Source organism: Corvus kubaryi, unplaced genomic scaffold, assembly GCF_017639235.1.
Source record: "Corvus kubaryi isolate FWS band 111438036 unplaced genomic scaffold, C.kubaryi_AGA036_p1.0 138, whole genome shotgun sequence".
Taxonomy (NCBI): domain Eukaryota; kingdom Metazoa; phylum Chordata; class Aves; order Passeriformes; family Corvidae; genus Corvus; species Corvus kubaryi.
In genome coordinates, this window is record NW_024580672.1 from 19099475 (window position 1) to 19119172 (window position 19698).

The 19698-nt window shown below is 42.9% G+C and overlaps 1 protein-coding gene across 11 annotated transcripts in view; it reads right to left on the reverse strand.

Annotated features, from left to right (window-relative positions):
* Positions 1-19698, reverse strand: part of FGFR2 (fibroblast growth factor receptor 2) — a 79896-nt gene that overhangs the window by 20065 nt on the left and 40133 nt on the right. For 5 of the 11 annotated variants that reach the window (XM_042019473.1, XM_042019474.1, XM_042019475.1 and 2 more), the window contains 3 exons: positions 9617-9807; positions 8620-8767; positions 4517-4719 (listed from right to left, as the gene is read on the reverse strand). In XM_042019473.1, coding sequence (XP_041875407.1) covers positions 4517-4719; positions 8620-8767; positions 9617-9807 — 542 coding nt within the window. Of the gene's footprint in view, positions 1-4516; positions 4720-6867; positions 7013-8619; positions 8768-9616; positions 9808-19698 lie in introns of all 11 variants that reach the window. The other 6 variants (XM_042019476.1, XM_042019478.1, XM_042019469.1 and 3 more) reach the window with 3 other exon arrangements.

A 19698-nucleotide genomic window follows, 5' to 3' on the forward strand; every position in this document is an offset into this window, starting at 1 on the left:
AGCTCCATATCTGTACTCAAGAAGGAGAAAAGCCCACTGCATCCAAACCTCATACATCAATGCATGATTATATCCCCATTAACTTCATATTCTTCCTCTGGCCAACACACTGTGTTTAATCAGCTCTCAGTTAATGCTTTACAAGCATTTCTAAGCAGCGGAGCATTTAAAACAAACAAATCTTTGCTGGAATCTTTAAATGCCATGTGGCAAAATCAGCTGCAGAGCAGTGTGTAATTGTCTGTAATTGATTATGAAGGGTGTTTTCCTCCACTGATAATTCATACCATGTCCTGGAGCCTGGATCTGTCAGTGCTGGCACTCATGCTGGGACATTTTAGCAGCCATGCAGTGATTTCCTATAACTGTCAGCCTTTCTGAAGGCTCTGCTGTAGAAGTTAATTTGAAGTCATATGCATATTTGTATATTACAATTAGTAAATAACGCTGTCAGCTGCTGGTAGAAACAGTCCATCTGAGTGACCAGATCCAGGAAAATATGAGGTTAAATGCACTACAGAGAACTAAGTAATCCTAATGTTAAGCACTGACATTTAAAACACATGCACCACCCCTCCACGAAAAGCACTCATTTGGAAACACTTATTCACAAAATAATATCCAATGAGTGCTACTAGACAAGACAGTGGTTTCCATATAGAAAAATCCAAGGATAAAGGAAAAATAAAATAAATCCTTAAGGTAAATTCCATTCAACAATATCCTACTGACAGTTGTGTATTAATCTTTGTATTTCATAGTCTATTCCTCTAAAAAAATGATCATTTTACTGCTCAATATTACATGAAATACTACATTAGTTTCCTTTTTCCTGATCACTTTTCTTTTTTTCACGTTCCAGATGCCATTATCATTTTGAATTATTGAACTATCATTTTGAACTAATTTGCTGGGTGAGCTCAAGCCTTACTTTAAACCAACCAATCCTTGTTCATCACAAATATTATATCTTATGAAGGATTAGACTCCACAACAACAATAGACATAAGTTATTGGGAGTGTATTTTAAATACTAAGCATAAAAAAAAATCGTTGCTTCCTGTTTAAGACACGCATGTTGAGGGGGACCAGATTTGACAGATTGGCTGTGACAGCCCTAACAAAAACCTTCAGTGATGACAAACATTTGTACCTGACTTTGAGCAAGTCACAAGACGAGGGACGGTCTTTTTGTCTGTTTCAATTATAATTTATTTGTTAAAATAAAGGTCCTACAAAATAGATGTACATCCTATTGAAGGCTACTCTTTACCTTTTGGTTCAGTGGGCCTGTCACTTAAAGCCACTCCTGCAAATCAGCTTGTGAATCCTACAGATTCCTCATCCCCTTGCTCCTCTCAAGCTGGTGCCTCCACACAGGCCATGGATAACACTTGAGCTGCTTTGATGAAAAGAGGAGCTGCCTGCTGGATTTCCCTGGAAAAACCTGAAAACCGAGTACCAGATCCTGGTGAGGCTGAGGATTGCAGGGGATGGGAACTGATAATGTCTGACTTCATCCTGACCCCTCCTATGAATGCAAAAAGAACCGTGTTTTGGCAGGAAAGAAATGCCTGCTTGTGGGGAATGATAAAATCCTGTAGTAGCTCAGGCTAAATAGTGCAGGAGAATCCAAACCAAACCATCTGTTACTCAGCAAGACTCTTCTCCTGCTCAGACAAGATGGCATCAGAGTCATGCAAATGTCTCTCTGTGAACCAGGATTATTTTCCAACCCAGATCCTCAGGGACCCTGAGCCAGCAGCCAAAGAGCTTTGAAAACAGTATCAAGAATTTCCCAATCTATGGCCTCATTTCTCTGGAATTCCATCAAATCCCATCACCCAGCTCTGGATCCCTGCCCCATTCTCACAGCCTACCTGCCACGAGCATCTCCCCTGCTCGCTCTCTCCATCCTCCCACCTCAACCACTTCATCCCTCCCACCCACAGCACAAAGGGAGAACCTTCTGTGACCCACAGATACATAAAGGTTTACTGACAAAACCCCACCAAGTTTAAACACAATGCTCTGAAAGACATATAAACTGAAACAAAGTGAGCTTGGTGGCACAATAAAACAGGGTTGAATGATCCACAGACACACACCCAATAAATAAAACATCTGGATTATTTTTCAATTCTTCACTTGTGACAACAGCCCTGAAATCCAAAACCAGCTTTAAAAGATGCAGAAACTAAAGAGCTGCTGCAACCTCAGCACCAAGGAGATGATCACGAAAAATTAAGGAATATTCAAGAGCAAGTCTTCAGGGACTGCTTGTCTCATCCTGCCTCTGCAAGCTGACCAGTGAAATCATCAGACCAGAAATTCAGATTTCAGGCAATGCTTACAGTAGTTACACTTTCTTCCTTGCAGACACAAAAGCAGAGAGACCTTCAATGAGCAACTGCTGCTAACAAAACAGTACCAGGAACAATCGGGAGAAGTGGGATTTTTGCTTAGGGGTTGAATCAGCATTTGCACTTTCAAATATAAGTAGTTTATCAAAAAACTTTATTCCCACTTTTAAAAGCAAAATGCCATTGCAGCTAAAAAAAAAGGTAAAAAACCTGAAATTCATAAAGCCCAACGTGACAAACATGTTGTAAGACAGTTTTTTTCCTCTGTGAAAAACAATAGCTTTGGAGAAGGTCCATATTGCATCATTTAATGATAAATAGCTAAACTGAGGGCAGTGGTTGGCACTGCTGTCACATGCAATGAAATAACATTCTTCTCCCTGAGGACCTATTTCCAGCTGACACAACTGAGCTCACACCAAACCCTAGGTATTTTTTATGCCATCAGCTTATCTCTGAGTCATTAGGCTTTTTATATTCAGGCAGACATCTAATAAATGTCTCCTATCTAAGCAGTTGATATGTATCTCTCTCTCTCTGGCTAAGCATGCAACATCTGAAAAGCCTTCTTTGTCCAGAAATCTCCACAGATTTCTAGCCAGAGAGATGTGTGAATTGAGCTGAGGGCTTCTCATCACTCTTTCTGACACACTCAGAGTGAAAAGTCCCTCTTTGTCCCAGTGATACTCAAGCAAATGAATAAAATCACGAAATTACAAAAAAAAAAAACCCCAAAACAAAACGAAGAAAACAACCCAAAGTGGTAAAGAAAGTCAGAAAAAATAAGAATTAACATTTTTGCTCATAAGACAAACCAAGTATTTTTCAGATTGAAAAAATTCAGGTCCCCCACCGCAGGATTCTGTAAAATACTGAATTCAGAGGAAGACAGCCAAAGCATTCCCCTGGTATTTTTAACCAAGGAAATCCAGAAACCATGAAACAAGGGTCCAGAAAATAGTAATGCTGTTCAAAATCTCCCACTCTGTGTGCCCATGCATCTCATTTCAAACACTTACCCACACTGAAGAACCATTTTTAAGGTACATGTATTACTCTGACAGTGACAATATTCTGGGCAGGCTGTAAAAACAAATCTGCAGAACTCCTGCACCACTTACTCATGGTGCACATGCACACGAAGTGAACCCTCATATCCCAATCCCCTGGCCAGAGCCTGGATCCAATCCCCCTAGACAGGGTTTTTTTGGCTGCTGAGGTGAACCACAGCCTCAGATGCCAACGCCCTCCCATCCTGCAGGGCTGAAACCTGGGGGTGCAGAGGTCTGACCTCAAGAACTACTGCAAGAAAATCAAAACCTATTAAACTCCAGCTTCTAAAAAACCCCAAGTCTTTCAGGAGAGGACAGTATGTGGGAATGGAGGCTGTTTTGGCAAGTGGTGGCCTGTGATAAAGCCAAAGTCCTGTTACTTATTCAACTGGTTTGTTGCTCACGGCACTGCCCTCTCCAGAACTGCTCACTGCCAGCCACAAACAATTGTAAAATATATTTCATGTGATGCTGTTGTGTGCATTTTAAATCTGGAACTTGCTTTTGTTCCTTGCTCAAAAGCATCACTACGTTAATCAAGCTGTCCAAGGTCTGATATAGTATCTCCCCTATTTTTACTTTATTACAGTCTTTTTTCTATTTTGGAGTGTTCACTGGGTGCCCGGCTGTGAAACTCCCTCCCCTCGGTCTTCAGAAGTCTTCCTGAAAAATACCTCTCTGCATCTGGTACCTAGTTACCACAATAATAATCACCTTAGAAACATCATAAATACACAATTAAATAGGCTTCTCTTCCAAAGCCCATTAAGTCAGTAACATTTTTTCCATTGACTCCAACAAGCCGTGGGATCAGGCCCCAAAATACTTGAAATACATTTTTTTTTCCCCCCATCTACAGCCTGCTAAAGCAGAACATATTTCAGTTTTCACACTTCTCCCCTCCCTAACAGCCCTACCCTGATTTCCTTGAGACACACATCGCTGTGCTAAGATGTTCTCTCTATCCCACCCCTACCGCAATTTGGTAACATTTATTTAATAATTCACTTATTCTTTCCCCTCTCCAAAGCTCTCAGCAGAAGCATGTGCTGGCTTAGTAGTTCGGGTAAAAAAGTTCTTTGAAACTCTTTATCTACTTTCTGTTACCTGTCTGCGCAGGGGGATTCGCTTGGTCAGCTTGTGGACAGCGGGCTGGCTGCTGAAATCCGGCTTCTTGGTGGTGTTCTTCATGCGGCACAGGATCACTGTCAGCACCATGCAGACGATCAGGAACACCCCTATGCAGTAAATTGCTATTTCCAGGTAGTCTGGAGAGGCTGGGTATTCCTTTTCTTTCTCAGGAGCTGGATGGGAAGGTTTTAGGAGGGAACAATCATGCCACAGGGTTAACACACAGAATGGGCATGGTTTGGCACAGCACTTGGAACAAGTAGTGCTGAAACATAATCAATTCTTGTGTGATATTCACAACACTGAATGTTTAGGCCATCTTGCAATCTAAGAGTAATTCTTTTTTCCAGATTACTGCTTTGACTTCTCAGTTTGCACTGAGTGTGAGCTTGTGCATCTATGTGTACTTACACAAGCACACGTGTCTGCCTAGGTAAGTACACACATACACATTGAAATACTGCATGATCAAGGATAATTTTAGGGGGAAGAAAAAACTGTTCAAACTAGGCTCAGGTTCATTTTGTTACTTGAGTCAAACTTTAAAAGCACTGCAATTCTTGTGAACCACACAAAAAACACATGTAAAGATAAAACAGTGAATTAGCCAGCCTGAAAGAAAAGTTTCTAAATTTGCAAGTAAGTGTTTGGGCTTGAATCTGCTTGAGACCGCCTGTTTATTCAAAATTTTCTGTAGGATCTCAAAATACAGAGGGAAGGGAGGATGAATCAGTCCCCCATCATTTCTGTAAACTCAGCTTAGGGCTTTCAAAAGTGTTTCAAGGACCTGACTGTCCAGCTGCTTAACCAGCTGTGCTTCATGCTGGGTGCCCAGCTCCCCTGAGGTCCTTTGAGGAGCTCAGTGCTGGATTAAAAAGCATAATTGAAGTGAAAAACTAATTGCTAGCAACACATTAATTAACGAGCCCTCTTCTGCGAGGACTGTGGTCTTTCAAGTAACCTCATCAGTGGTTACTGGTCTATGAGATTAGATTTTGGAGGGAGTGGCTCTACAGAGCTGTTACCCTGATTGAAACCATTTTGAGGCTATCTTCAAGACAGTTACACGTGCAAACAGTGTCCCTAATCCCTTATCTGGGATTCAACCCCCAGATAAACAGCATTCCACAGCCATCAGCGGTCACTCTGCAAGCAATGCACGTTTCAAGCTGAAATTTTCTGGTGCCTTTCCAGGCTTATAAAAATACTTTGTTTGAGAAAATTGGTTAAAAAAAAAAAATGCTGTTCAAGCACTTGCAAAATGCAAACACTGCCAGCAGAAGCAAGCTCTACACAAGCACTGCTCTGCCTGCTTGGTGACACCTTGCAGGCTCGGGGTTCAATTCAGAGTGAGATAGAATAAAGCTGCCTTGTTCACTGTATTTTAATAAAAGGTAAGAAATTATCTGCAGACAGTGGGAACGTTTAACTCCCACCCTGTGAACCTCAGCAATATGCACATGCAGGTTTTGTACCTCTTACTTAGGATTAACAATTAATAAATGTTAAGCACAAGATGACCCAGCAAACCTCAGGTGGTTCATGTTTTTTTTCCAAAGGAACTCCTGAGGCAGCTGCCAACACTTATAAATGAGAAAATTTGACTAATGTCAAAACCAACTATGGTTACGTCTTCTAACAGCTGATAACAATTTTCAGGCAATAAAGCACATTGATGTTTGTTTCTTTTAAGGACAGAAACATCATCAACCCCAGAACAGCAAGACATGCTTTGCAGTAAAAGCAAATGACTACTTGTTTCCTTAGAGCATGCAATGTTTAAAGATGCACAGAGCCAATTCCCAAGATATGGAAGGCACTGCTTCTGTACATGATCCTCTGGCATCGAAATTGGAATTTCCATGAGAGATTTGCATGATAGGTAAAAATGAATTGAAGTACACTGAATAGCTCAGGTATTTTAATGAGCCAGTATATAATCGTGGCCAAATTAGCTCCAAACTTCATAACGAGCTGGATTTCATCCTCTTGAAAAAATTTACAAAGATTTACGGGCTGGTTTTCAGTTGTCTCACTGAAGTGCTAAGGAAATGCAGCTCCTTAGCATTTCTGACAATGTAAAAATACTTCAGTTAAGTTCAATAGCCACACACTCCCCTCCCTTTTGTTGTTGTTGTTGTTAGCTTTTTGGAGTTGCAAACAGATGACAGAACAACTCACTGGCTTGAGACAACTGCTTTTAAAAAACCCAAATCGTTGTAAAAGTCCTTTTTTTGAGACAGAAGCTGTGCTAATTCTGCAGCAATCAACAAGGGGGGGCGGGGAAAGAGGAAAAACCACAGAAAGAGAGCAGTGTATACCTGGCAGAACTGTCAACCATGCAGTGTGAAAGGATATCCCAATAGAATTACCCGCCAAGCATGTATACTCCCCAGCATCCTCAAAAGTTACATTCCGTATATAGAGAACCTCAATTTCTTTGTCCGTGGTGTTAACACCGGCAGCCTAAAAAAAAACAAGAGGGAAGCAAGAGAAAAAGCTAGACACTGAGAGAATTTTTGTGGATAGGGAGATGGAGCCACGGGGCTTTGCACTTGGTAAAGGCAGAGGTGGAGAGATGCAAAGCTCCTTCCCCATCCACAATCCCTCGTCCAAAAGGCGTTTACCAACAGGTCCCAGCTCACCTCAGAAAGTAATCAACACCCTTCACCAGACCTAAACTCACCACCTAAACATGCATGCAATCAAAAGGCATGGAAAAATTCACCCACAAAGCTTTTTTTTTTTCCTTCTTCTTTTTTAACAAGAGAAAGTTGAAAGAAAAACAAAGAGAAAATGAAGTAGGACAGAACGTGGGATCCTTCGTGTGTAGATACCTGTTTGAGAGGAAAGAATTTACCATAAAAGCATACTCTAAAATGATCAAAAAAAGATGTGAATTCTGCTCCAAAAGACAACTTAGTAGCTGTCTTAGGCTGTGTATGATCCTTGCATCACCCACTGCACTACACTTTTGTGTAGTAACTACCACTGTATGCTGTGCAGATTTGCCAAATCTTGTTTTCATCTCAAGTCTGGAAATATTTGGTGGTTTACTTAGAAGCAAGTATCTCAAGTGGAAAGTATCTCAACTCTTGTGCAAAAATCAGAGTTCTTGTTCAGTTGTGGCTCTCACGGGTGGGAGCAAAAAGACTCCAAATGTTTGAGAACCAGGAGATGGAAATAAAACATAATTTTCTACATCTTAATGACTCGGGGAAAAAAATCTGCAAGTTTCGGGGTTTTTTTCTGGTCATCTTCCAGACTTGCTGTCATGACATTGTGCACCAAACTAAGTATAAGTGATTATCCAAACTCATACAAATGCAGCAAATCTTAGGCCTGGAACTTCCCAGCTGTCCCAAGATGGGCACATCAGGGCATCAGCATCAAGGTCTCAGTGATGGAGGTTTAGAGAAATTAATGTTTGCTGCTTTTGATCTCTGTTCCATTCAAAAGTGTTACTTTGAAATACACGATGAGGGAATAAATACCTTTTTATTGGACCATTTTGAGGTACATTTAGCTGTGGACAGGAGCCACAGGGTTGCCAGTCTTTATTGTTACCGCTGAGTAAAAACCAGTTAGTAAGGGGTGAGTAACACCTGGAAAAACCCTCCCACCTGCACAGTCACAGGTGAGGTGGGAAGTTAGAAGTGACTAAACTGACCTGACTTATGCCTCAGTGGGTACTTATGTGAACAGGTCATATATATACACGCCTATGTATATATATAAATACACCCTACGAGGCTGTAATTACATTATTCAGTGAGTACCCTCTGTGTGAACTGCAGAATATGCAGAATTAACAGCAAAACTGGACACACACACACACATATGCAGACACAAAGACACCAAAGAGAGAATAAAGATCATCATCAGAAACCAAAGCAGTGCTTCTGGTGCACAGAGAATATTGTGGGAATTTTTCCATGGCTGCTGGTGTAACACCAGCTGCATCACCGAAGGAAGATTACACATATACCACCAAGGCCAGAGAGTATCCTACAAGCTGCCTGCAGTCTCCCAAAGCACCATTTTTTCCAGCTTGCTTTAAAAAACATTGTTACCTTGTACGCTTGGCAGAACAGAGAGCCAGGCAGACTGGTTGGCCTCCCCTATATAATTGGAGACCTTACAAATATATTCTCCAGCGTCCGCCTCTGTCACATTGTACAGTGTCAGCACTTCAGCATTGGAACTATTTATCCCCGAGTGCTAGAACAGACCAATAACACAGGAGAACAATGTCACTGCTGCCCAGAACGGACACCAATCTGTCTATGGTCCCACCACCAACATGTCACCAGAACATTCCACATCAGCCTCTAAACATTGAAGGGTTTGGGGTGGATTTTTTTTAGTTTTCCTTTTGGTTGTCGTTGTTTGGTTTTCTTACATCCGAAGCATCACACGAGGAGTTAGAAAAGAGCAGCGTGGGGGGAGGAAAAAAAACCACCTAGGCAGGTACTGCATGGGACAAGCAGGGACAGCACTGGCTGTCCTGACTGCCAGCACACTGAGTTTTGGCAATGCCACCCAGCTTGGAAAACTTCAGTTTCCCTGGTCAGGCTGGCTTCAAATGCCTGCTGGCAGGAATGACACTACCAATACACTGCTCAAAACCAGACACCTCTGCAGGCTCAGCATCCAGACAATACAGTCCTCCAGCAAGCTTTTGGCAGCGGATGCCGTGTTACTTTGGAATCAAGAGGCTGAAGAAACATGAAAGAAATGGAGTAGAGATTGTCCCAGGTATGTTTTGGATGCTTTCTACCCGTACAAAAATGTCAATGGTGTTCTTTAGAAGGATTTTCAATTTTTTTCTGAATAAGTCATGCCTGAAACATTTGGAAATAAAGGACTTTTTATGGAAGGAAAAAGGAGCAAAACAATATCTATAAGCTGCATAATTAGCATTTAGACAAGCAAATGTTTACCTAACTCATCATTCCATTTGTAGCATATAAACAAAGAAGTTCAGAACTCAAAATCCTTGGATTTACACCAAATAAACGCCACGCTCTAAAGAAGGCATCACCACTGCCGGCATCTGTGAAGCCTCACCTTTAAAACCTGGAGATAAGGCAGCCCATCTGGCCCGTATTTACTGCCATTCTTCTCCACGTGCTTTATCCACTGGATGTGAGGCTGGGCATCGCTGTAGACTTTGCAGACAAACTCGACGTCCCCTCCGACCACGGCAGAGGCGTTTGCAGGGAGCCCGGCCTGGAGGATGGGCCGGTGCGGGGAGCGCTCTGCTCCGGCAGGGAATGGGAGAGAAGGAGCAAGAGAGAGAGAGAGAGAGAGAGAGAAATAAAGATGCATAAATAAGCAGGGCTGCCAAGAAAACTGTAAGTGAACCCCAGCCAAAAAGCCCCGTAAGCCTGTTGGCTGACTCCTCTGAAATAACACTGCAGCCAAAACGTGTAACAAAACCTGCAGTTCAAAGGAGATGGCTTGAGCACTACACTTGTAATTTAAAGAATAGACATTTCAGGGGAGGGCAGGAACCCTGCTTAAACACTTTACTCATTTTCCATAGTTTAACTCAGCCCTAATTAGGTAAAATATCTCCTTTTGGGTTTTTTTAAGCTACCATAATAAAGTTACCTCTGAGTTCTAAAATATCTCGATTCAACTAAACCTCCACATTAAGAAGAAATAATTGATTAATTAATGAAGAAATCATTAATCATTGATTAATTTTAAAAATGTGTCACAATAAACCAAAGGGAATTTCTCCAAAGTAGCAGCAGAAGCCTCAGCACTGGAACTCCACATGCAGGATGCACAAACCAGGCAGCTCAACTTCCTAAAATGCCCTAATCAGTGCCACCATCCACCATTGCTCCCTGCTTCACCCAGACACAGCAGCAGAAACACAGATCATTTTTACTCTCACCAAGACACAGGGAAATACAGAGTTCTCTGGAAAACTGAAGTGTATTTAATGTGAGCCAATTCAGCTTCTAATCTCTGCCCTTGCATAAGCATTTATCACATACTTTCAGTCAACCTCTCATGGGGAGCAGCTGAGGGAATTGGGGTTGTTTAGCCTGGAGAAAAAGAGGTTCAGGAGGGACTTTCTCTCTCTCTACAACTCCCTGACAGGAGGTTTTAGCCTGGTGGGAGCCAGGCTCTTCTCACAGGTGACAAGTGACAGGATGATAGGAAATGGCCTCAGTTTGTGCCAGGGGAGGTTTAGATATTGGGGCAAATTCCCTCAGCAAAAGGGTTGTCGAGCTTTGGAACAGGCTGCCCAGGGAGGGCATCTAAAAGTCGTGTGGGTAGATGTGACACTTGGGGACATGGTTTAGTGGTGGCCTTGGCAGTGCTGGGGGAATGGCAGGACTCAAGGATTTTAGGGGGGCTTTCCCAACCTAAACAATTCTTCGAATCAGAAGCTCACTGCCCATCCCCAGCCTCAGCTCCCCATTCTCCCCTGCTCCAGAAATTCTTTCAAAGATAAGTAAAAAATAGCAGACCTAAATATTTATTTTTAGAGGCTATATACTGTAAAAGCTCTGACATTACGAGCCAAATCAGCTGAATTTCAAACCAAGCGTTCCTTCTTAAACATACTGGTCTCCAATAAATTGTTTCACAAGCAAACATTGTGAGTATAATAGCAAATAATGATGCCATTGAACAATGGGATCTTTTATACAGTCCAATATATTTGGCATGCAGCAAACATCTACTGGGAATTTATTCACTGAGGCTATGCTGGCAGCATACTACAAAGCGGCAGTCTTATTTTACTTGTGGCAAAAGTGCATTTGCATTGCAGTTACTAAATTATTCCATGGCTATGTGTGTCATTTTCGAAGATCTAGGAACAGTTTCATATTTTTTAATTTGTAAATTGCAGTAGAACATATAAATTACTATTTTACAGTTCTGGAGAGAACTTTTAGTTTCTCACCTTATACTAAATAAGCTCTAATTCCATCTCCCTCATTCCTTCATTTGGGTACAAAAACAGCAAGCAAAAATCTCTCTTTAATAGAAACCTTACACCATCTTCCAAAACTTATTACAGCTGCCTTCGGTATAAAATGAAACCTTAGAGAATGTTATTTAAAATGTTTTTTAGAAATCAGTAGGCCTCATGTTTCATTTCTCCACATCAGGGTTTGATTTCCTTTGTGACCTTATTCTCTGCCCTTTAACAAACCAGAGAATGAGGCCTGAAACATCTTGGAAAAGTTCCTACTATGCCAGCATCCACACACGAAATGTGTTTAGTTTATCCCGATAGCCATCAATGATTTAATCATTTATTGATGACTGTCAAGCATTTCCTCTACTAAAAAAGGGGAGGCAAAGCAAAGGAGTAGAAGGAGAATTCTCACACTCTTGGTCCCCTAATTCATTTGAAAAAAAAATTAAAGTGTGTGCATATGGATGGGTATATATGCACAGACATTTGTGAAAGTTCTTCTCTAGAGGCAAATGTGTTAAAAATAAACTTTGGTTGCCTTCCCTCAGATGGATTAGGGTTCACCAACTCCTCCACTTCAGCAGAGGGGAGTATTCCTGTGCCCACACAGGCGAACAGCACAGGAGAACAAAACCATCACCATGCAAATCCAGCAGGGCTTCATGGCAAACCTGGGGTCCAAAGACCACACAAAATACACTCAGGATTGGGGAAAATAACTACAAAGAAACTTCCACTAATTACCAATGACCAAGTTTAATTTTGTACAGAACCTTTTCTTGGAAATACTCATTTCAGGACGTTATCCAAAAACATCCTGAAGTTATCCTACTTCTCTGCAAACCCACACACATTTAAGGACTCTGTTAAGCACAGGTACTGTCAAAGTCATATTCATAAATCTCACACCACTATTCAGCATTTAAAATACAAGCTGTACATTTGTAAGCAGATATCATCACTCAAACAACTAGCTGCACTAATATTAGATGGAAACAGCGTGTTCCTTTTTTACTGAACACCAGCAAAGGAGTCAAAGTTGCCTTTAAAAAATCTTAAAGGCTGGTGAAAGTGATTTTATCATTACCTAATAATTATAATCAGGATCATCACTAAAATACAGTGACCATATACATCTCTAGTTATTTAACTCAAACAATATTTTCATACAAAACAAGCTGGCAACAAATCTCATAGCTCTGTAGCCTGATTTCACTATTCCTCTTGTTCATTAATATTGAAGAATCACCTTGCGAAAGAAATCTTTGCTTCCTGAACACTGAAATTTCAGTGTTACAATCTCACTGCTGACACAATTTGTTATAAAATCAAGTCAAAAACATATGCTATAATACAAAAAATCACCCCCAACATGCTTCATGCCAGATCCCACCGTAAGAGACAGACACCAGCTTGCAGTTTAGATACCAAAACCAACATCCTCCCCATTTGAGGAATTAATTATCTACAAAAATGATTGCTCACATGAGGAATATCATATTCAAGGCCACAAGCACCTAAATTTTACACCACCATAAAAGTGCCCAGGGCTGGAACACTTCTGCTCACTTATCTGTAGACAAACAGACTCGCTATCTGAGGGGATGACTGACAAAGAGACCTTGCCCAAAAGGCTTAGAAGAAACTGTCCTTCAGCCTGTTAATGTTAAAACTTCAGAATACCTCCCTCCAAGAGATAAAACTACAAAGAACCCAGGAAGGCTGGAAAATTCCAAATTCCAAAAAAACCTGGCACAATGGAAGGAGCTGCCCAGGAAGTTCCAAGCACTGCAGGACACCTAGAGACGGTGGGAGCCTGTCCTGCCACTGGAAATGACTACTGGAGCCTACACACTTCACAGGGAATCCTGAGAATTGGCTCTTTAAGGAATCTAAGCCCCTGAACAGAGGATTCTTACAAAAGGGCCTCATGTCTTCCCCATCCTTGGATTTATTTCCAATTTTTTTTTGCTGGCCAGGGGAAATGAGAGAGGCGAGAAAGAGGAAAGTGATGCAGCCGTTCCAGGTGAAGATGCTGGGGTGTGGAGGTGGGTGGTAAGGGCCAAACCCCAACCTTCATGGCCAAGGGAGACCAGAAGACACAACCCCATCACTGCAGCCCCCGAGCAGGATGGAACAGCCGCCGGAAGGGAGGCTGCTCGCCAAGCACGCCGGCAGAGGGAAGATGGAGGGCAGGAATTGCTGCTGTCAGAGGCCAGGAGAGAGGCCCTGTGGCTGAGAGAGTGGCACTGCTGCCACCAGAGAGCGTTGGCAGGGACAGCAGACAATAACCCCGGAAGGGGGGAGCTCCAGGACCCTGGCCAGGCCAAGTCTCCTTAGCAACCTGGCTGTGCCAGGGGCTGAGAAGAGCTCTGTGAATTGTCTCTCCAAGCCTCCTTGTCACCCTAGCACAGACAGTTCAGGACCTTTCACGGGAGCTAAAAGCCAGAACCAAAGCCCATTGAAGTCAGGGGGAAAACTCACATGGAATTCAATGGGCTTTGCATAAGGCATCCGATTCATTGAAAAAAAAGAAAATGAAAACTACTCTTATTTTCTCCTTTTGAATGTGCTTGTTTCCTCTTCTTGCAAATGTGTGATTCAAGTGTGGGCTAGAAAAATAAAAGCTTAATAGCAAATGCAAGACCAAGCATGAGTTCTGGGGACAACGGAGAGAACCTCAATTAAGAGGGGAAGAGAGGGAGAAAAAAATTACCTAATTCTTTCCCATAATTTTTAACTGGACACATTTATCAGAGCCTATAACAGCAGTTTTGAAATGTTACTGCCTTCTAAGAACTCATCTTGATGGCTGCCACTGAGAAGCTGCAGAGGGATCCCTCAAATGATGCCTCGGAGCACCAAGTCTGGATCCATAGCCCCTAGTACAAGTTCTGTGTATTCAGTCATCACTGAATGAGAAATGAAGCTGTCACTGTATTGACTGGAAACACAGACCTGCCATACTCTCTTCTTCCCTTGCCCTGCTCAGCACAGCACCCTCAGCTCTAGTTGCTTATTTTGCCTGACTCCAAGCTTGAGAAATATTCAGCAGCAGCCTGGACGCTGTTTGGAGGAAACACTATCCACTCCCAACCACCTTCCTTCAGATCCTGCAACATCTGTTGCTTTGGAAGATGCTAATTATGCTGTAAATTATGGTTCTCAAAAGCATCCTACAGCATTTTAGGCCAGACTGTAATCACAGCCTCTTGCATTACCTTTGGCTTCACATTGTAAACTTGCAAGATTGACTTGCAAGCCTTAAAAAAATTAACCACAGCCTTTTTATCACAGTCTTGGACTGAAACATTCCTCCCCTGTGTTTCACCTTCACCCATGAGCAGCACTTTCCCACCATTTCCACTGAGCAATCTACCTGACCCAGGAGATCTCAGAAGGCTGCCGGTCTCTGGGAGCAGCACTGCTGATGGAGGAGCATGTGTCTCTCCCCATCACAAGAGATCCCACATACACTAATTGCAAACCAGTTTATAAGCACTCAGAGGCTGGATTAATTATTGCTCTCTGAATTAGAGAGCCTTTCTGAGGCTAGTTCCAGGAACAACTCCAGCATGAGGAATTGCAACTCAGGTTGCTCTATAAATCCAGCATTACCCAAGTTCATACAAAGGACCCCACTTGCAGCTACACTTGCACTCCACACCCCTACGTGGAGTGGCGTAGGAGGGGTCCAACCAAACAGATGCCAGTCCCCACAGGAATTTCCTCCTTCAAGGTAGCTCTCTGCCCATGGGCCAAGCCCAACCTTTGCTTCCTCTACCCAGCACAAAGCCATTGCTTAGGGGAACCTGTGCTCTCTGAAATCCTGGAAGCAGAGCACTCCACTGCTTGCTCCATGGCATGGAGGAGGAAGGTTGAGTGCTAGCTGCTCTTCAGAAGGTCAGAAAGAACCAAGCAGGTGTAGGCAGAGCACCTCTGCTAATTAATGTCATGTGCCAGACGTCCGTGAGCCAGGAGCTGAGCAGCCTCCAGCAGCTGCACGTCAGTTTGGGTTTCTCTCTGCACAAGGTGAAGCTCTGCGTGTTGTTTATGGCCAATTCAGAAGTGCTGCTGAACTGTCATGTTCTATTTCAATAGACATACATACAAACCCCTCCAAAGCATCGCTTCCTGGGGAATTTATACACGCCAAGGTAGAGCCCACAACAAGTTAGGGACGATGTTCTCTTCCTAAACTCTGCAAAATCACAAGATGCTTTAAGGCTGGAAGGATTAATATCACTGTCATAAAACAGTAAGAGATAAACACCATCCCTGGCAAGAACACTTGACAAAGAACAGAAGCCTGTCAGGCAGACTTGCAGAATAGCTTATGGATCAGCCCAGCATTACCAGTACTGTTGACACCAAACCTTACAAATTTTGTCATCTTTTAATCAGTAGGCATTAGCCAACCAATGTTCATGCTACTCCATGTTCCAGTACAGCAGGAACCTCCACGTACAGCATTTCCTACTGGCCCAGCACTACCTGAAGAAGTCATTTTGGTGGCCAAGAGCTCCAAAGGGCATTGCTGCAGCTGGAGCTCCAGTGAACCTGCCACAGGGACCCCGGGCCAACCTCCATCACCACTTTCTAAGCTCCCTTTGTCCTTTAATTTAGAAGCCTTTTATACAAGCTTGAGGCACTTCTTGCTGCTGCTGTGTCTGTCACTTCACCATTGCCAACAACTGGGCCCCAGGACCCAGCTCTGCTCTGGTTTGTGGGCAGTACCAGCAGTCAGCAGCAAGTGAGACAGCAGGGAACCAGACTCCACATATCCCCGCTGTCACTGAATACTTTCGCAAGAAATTAAACATTTGAACACTATTAAAGAATTTTAATCCCAAAGATTAAACTTTTGTCACATATATCAAAAGCAGACCCATTTGCTATACATAGGAAAGCCTCGACCACTCCATCCAACCTCCTTGTGACACTCAAGCCCTCCTGCTCAGCAAGGCCAGCCAAGGAAAAGGCAGTGCCTTTTTAAAATCTTTACAGAAGTTAAGCAGGTGTATTCAAACTCTTTGTCCTTGGCTTCACCACCTTCATCTCTAATTTTAAGTAATGGCACTGTTTCCCAATCAGGCAAAGCTCCCACTGATGTTATCCCATCTGTCTCCTTGGATAGCTCTACAGCAGAGCTTCAGCTTGCTGTCCTATCTGCATTTTAGCTAAAAATCCATCTTTGCACACCTGTACAGCAGAAGTGCACCTGCACACCTCTTCCTCACACAGGGAAAAGACAGAAAGCAAGACTGACCTATTTGGCTTGATACAAAGCCCACTGATATCAGTGAAAACAGTAACACCCCCCACAAAAAAAAAAAAAATCAGAATCTGAACTAGTTAAAAGCTGTCCTTTCAAATCATACATATATCTGAGGGTTAAAAGGAACAGGAACATCCAGCAAGCCTGGGGCTAAGGCAGGAAACATGAATGCTCTTGTTTTAAAACATGAAATTATCAACAGGGTTTTAAGACCAGTTTGTGCTTAAGAGCAAAGCCCTATTGTCAGGCTGACAGCGTGGGTTTCATCAGCCCCAAGGAGCAGAAAAAGTCGTAGCAGCAAGAGCTGTACAACACTAATCTTGGAGCTCCCTTGCAGTATCCCTCATACAGTGCATACATAAGCAAATGCTGCATACATGTCTGAACAAAGGGTGGAGGGGCCTTATTTTAGTGTGAAAAAATGGTGGGAAACAGAACAATGAGAAGCTACAATTTTCATTGATATTCCTTTCAGAATACCCTAAAAGAAAAAGGCTACAAGAGAATATGAAAAACAGCTTGTGACTTCTCACAGACAAGTGGTAAAATTTTATTGTTCTGGCTGTTTCCAGAGACTGCATGAATTTTTACACCCAGAGATATCATCCTTTGTACCACGCACAGCTCCCGGCACTCAGCTGCTGTGTAATAACCAGAGACAATGCTGGGTCCAGCATCCACTGGAATGGGCTCTCCAGTAGGCTCTGCCAAAGGTTTACTGCATGCCTGGCAAACAGCATCCCTCCCACAGGGATGATGTCCTCTCCCAGCTGCAGTGGCTTTAACTCACCAGTGCACCCAGTGATGCCATAAAGCACACAGGGGGAGTTATTATTTCTGTTGTTATTGTGACGTACTTCTCATCCGCCAAATTTCCTTTCCTGAAAACAGCTCTGCCTTTAAAGTAAAATGGAAAGGTTATGTAAAGCTTTTAAAGCACTCCTTACATTTCTACACTTCTCCCCCCCTTTTTTTACACAGCACACTTGCTCCGTTGAGCGATGCAGGTGTGAAATTATTGGAAGCACTGTGGAATTCACCTTCCCCAGCTCCCTGCCAGGCACAGCCAACCAGCAGCTGACTGACCATACCTACTGTGCAGGTCTCAGGGCAGAAAAGAAGCTCCAGAGCCCAGAATTTCAGTGCTGGACAGTCCTGGCTCAGCCTCTTGACACATCTGTGTCAGCCCTTTGGGCCTCCCTTCCCTGGTGATGAAGTTTGGAGACATCCCTCCATCAACACCACATTGCCTTCTGCAACACACAATCCACTGTTCTGAACGTTGGACCAGATGCTGAAGAAGACTGCTCATGGGAAGACCCTGATTATACACATTTGTCATACTTCCAGTAATTTGGGTAAATCCAAGTAAAGCTCACAAGATGCAACAGCGTTCACAGGCTGGCCACGCTTGGACACAAACTTGTGTCCAACTACACAGCTGATCTGTTAACTTTCTACAGACCTTGTCCTGGTTCTGGCTTGGGTAGGTAATTTTCTTCCTAGCACTGGTCCAGTACCCTGTCTGGATTTAGGATGAGAATAATGTTGAGATCACTGATGGTTTGGCTGTTGCTGAGCAGCTCTCACACTCACTCACTTGGCAGCTCTTCGTGCTGCCCTGCCAGGGGGGATGTGGGGGGCACAAGGAGCTTGGGGGGGACACAGCCAGGACAGCTGACCCCAGCTGACCAAAGAGATATTCCAGACCAGATGCTCAGGGTATAAACTGGGGACAAAGCTGGCCAGGAGCTGCTGCTCGGGATCTGGCTGAGCATTGGCCAGCTGGTGGTGGCAACCGTTTCTCATTTGCATCACTTGACTTTCTTCAGTTTTATTTCTCTCTCTTTTTCTTATTTTCTTTTTCATTATTATCATTATATTTAAATTATTAAACTGTTCTTATCTCAACCCACGAGTTCTCAGTTCTGCCCTTCTGATTCCCTCCTCCATCCCACGGCGAGGTGTAAGCAAGGGTTGTGTGGGGCTTAGCTGCCTGTTGGGGATAATCCACAATGTTCCTGCACCCCCATTTTCCTGCCTTTCAGCATAAATGGACAGCTTCCCAGGAAGCAGAGACAGGAGCACCACCAACAGCCTCTGGCTGAGCAGCAGGTGCCAGAGCTGCTTTCTGAGAAAATGTCACTGAAAAGCAGTTGGGGCAATAAAACCCATTTGTTGGAATATTCACTCAAATATAGACATAGGTATGATCACAAACACCCAAGGTGCACAAATATCAAAGGAAACCAACTGCTGCAATGAAATTATGTTGTTGCTCAGCAATGCATAATCCAACTGAGCAGCAGAAACAGTGCTGCAGGTGTAAACACTAATCAGTGCATGGAGATTCACTTGTAAATGCAGAATACACAAAACAACTGATGCTTTGATCACCTTATTTGTGATGGTGATTAAAAATCTCAGTAAGTATATACAATTTTAGACTTTCATAAGCATTTGTAAAAATGATAAATGACTTTATTCGAACTAATACACTGCCATGTTAAGTTCTTCCCTTAGCTGAAGTTCTGACAGTATCAAGGTTTTAGTTTCAGGGAAAGCCAAAAATTTCAACATATTCATGCCACCTTTCCAAGAGCGATCTGAAAAAAATAAACTCATTATCTTAATTTTACAGAACAGTTCAATATTCAAAAGTGTTGACCAAACTCTGGTTTTTAATGTGCTTTCTTATATTTAAATGGAACAGCAGCTGTGGAAGCTGCACCACGGGAACGGTAGCAATCCAAGGATGACATAATGGCCTAAAATCCTGAAAAGCTGTAAATCACAGCCACCTCTGGATGTCAGGTCACACAGTGGTTTATAGAGCAGGGAGAGGAGAGGAGAGGAGACCAACACCAAGGTTCTAAGTGCAACCTGTTTTTTTATTAGACACAGAATTTTACATTTCACTGATTT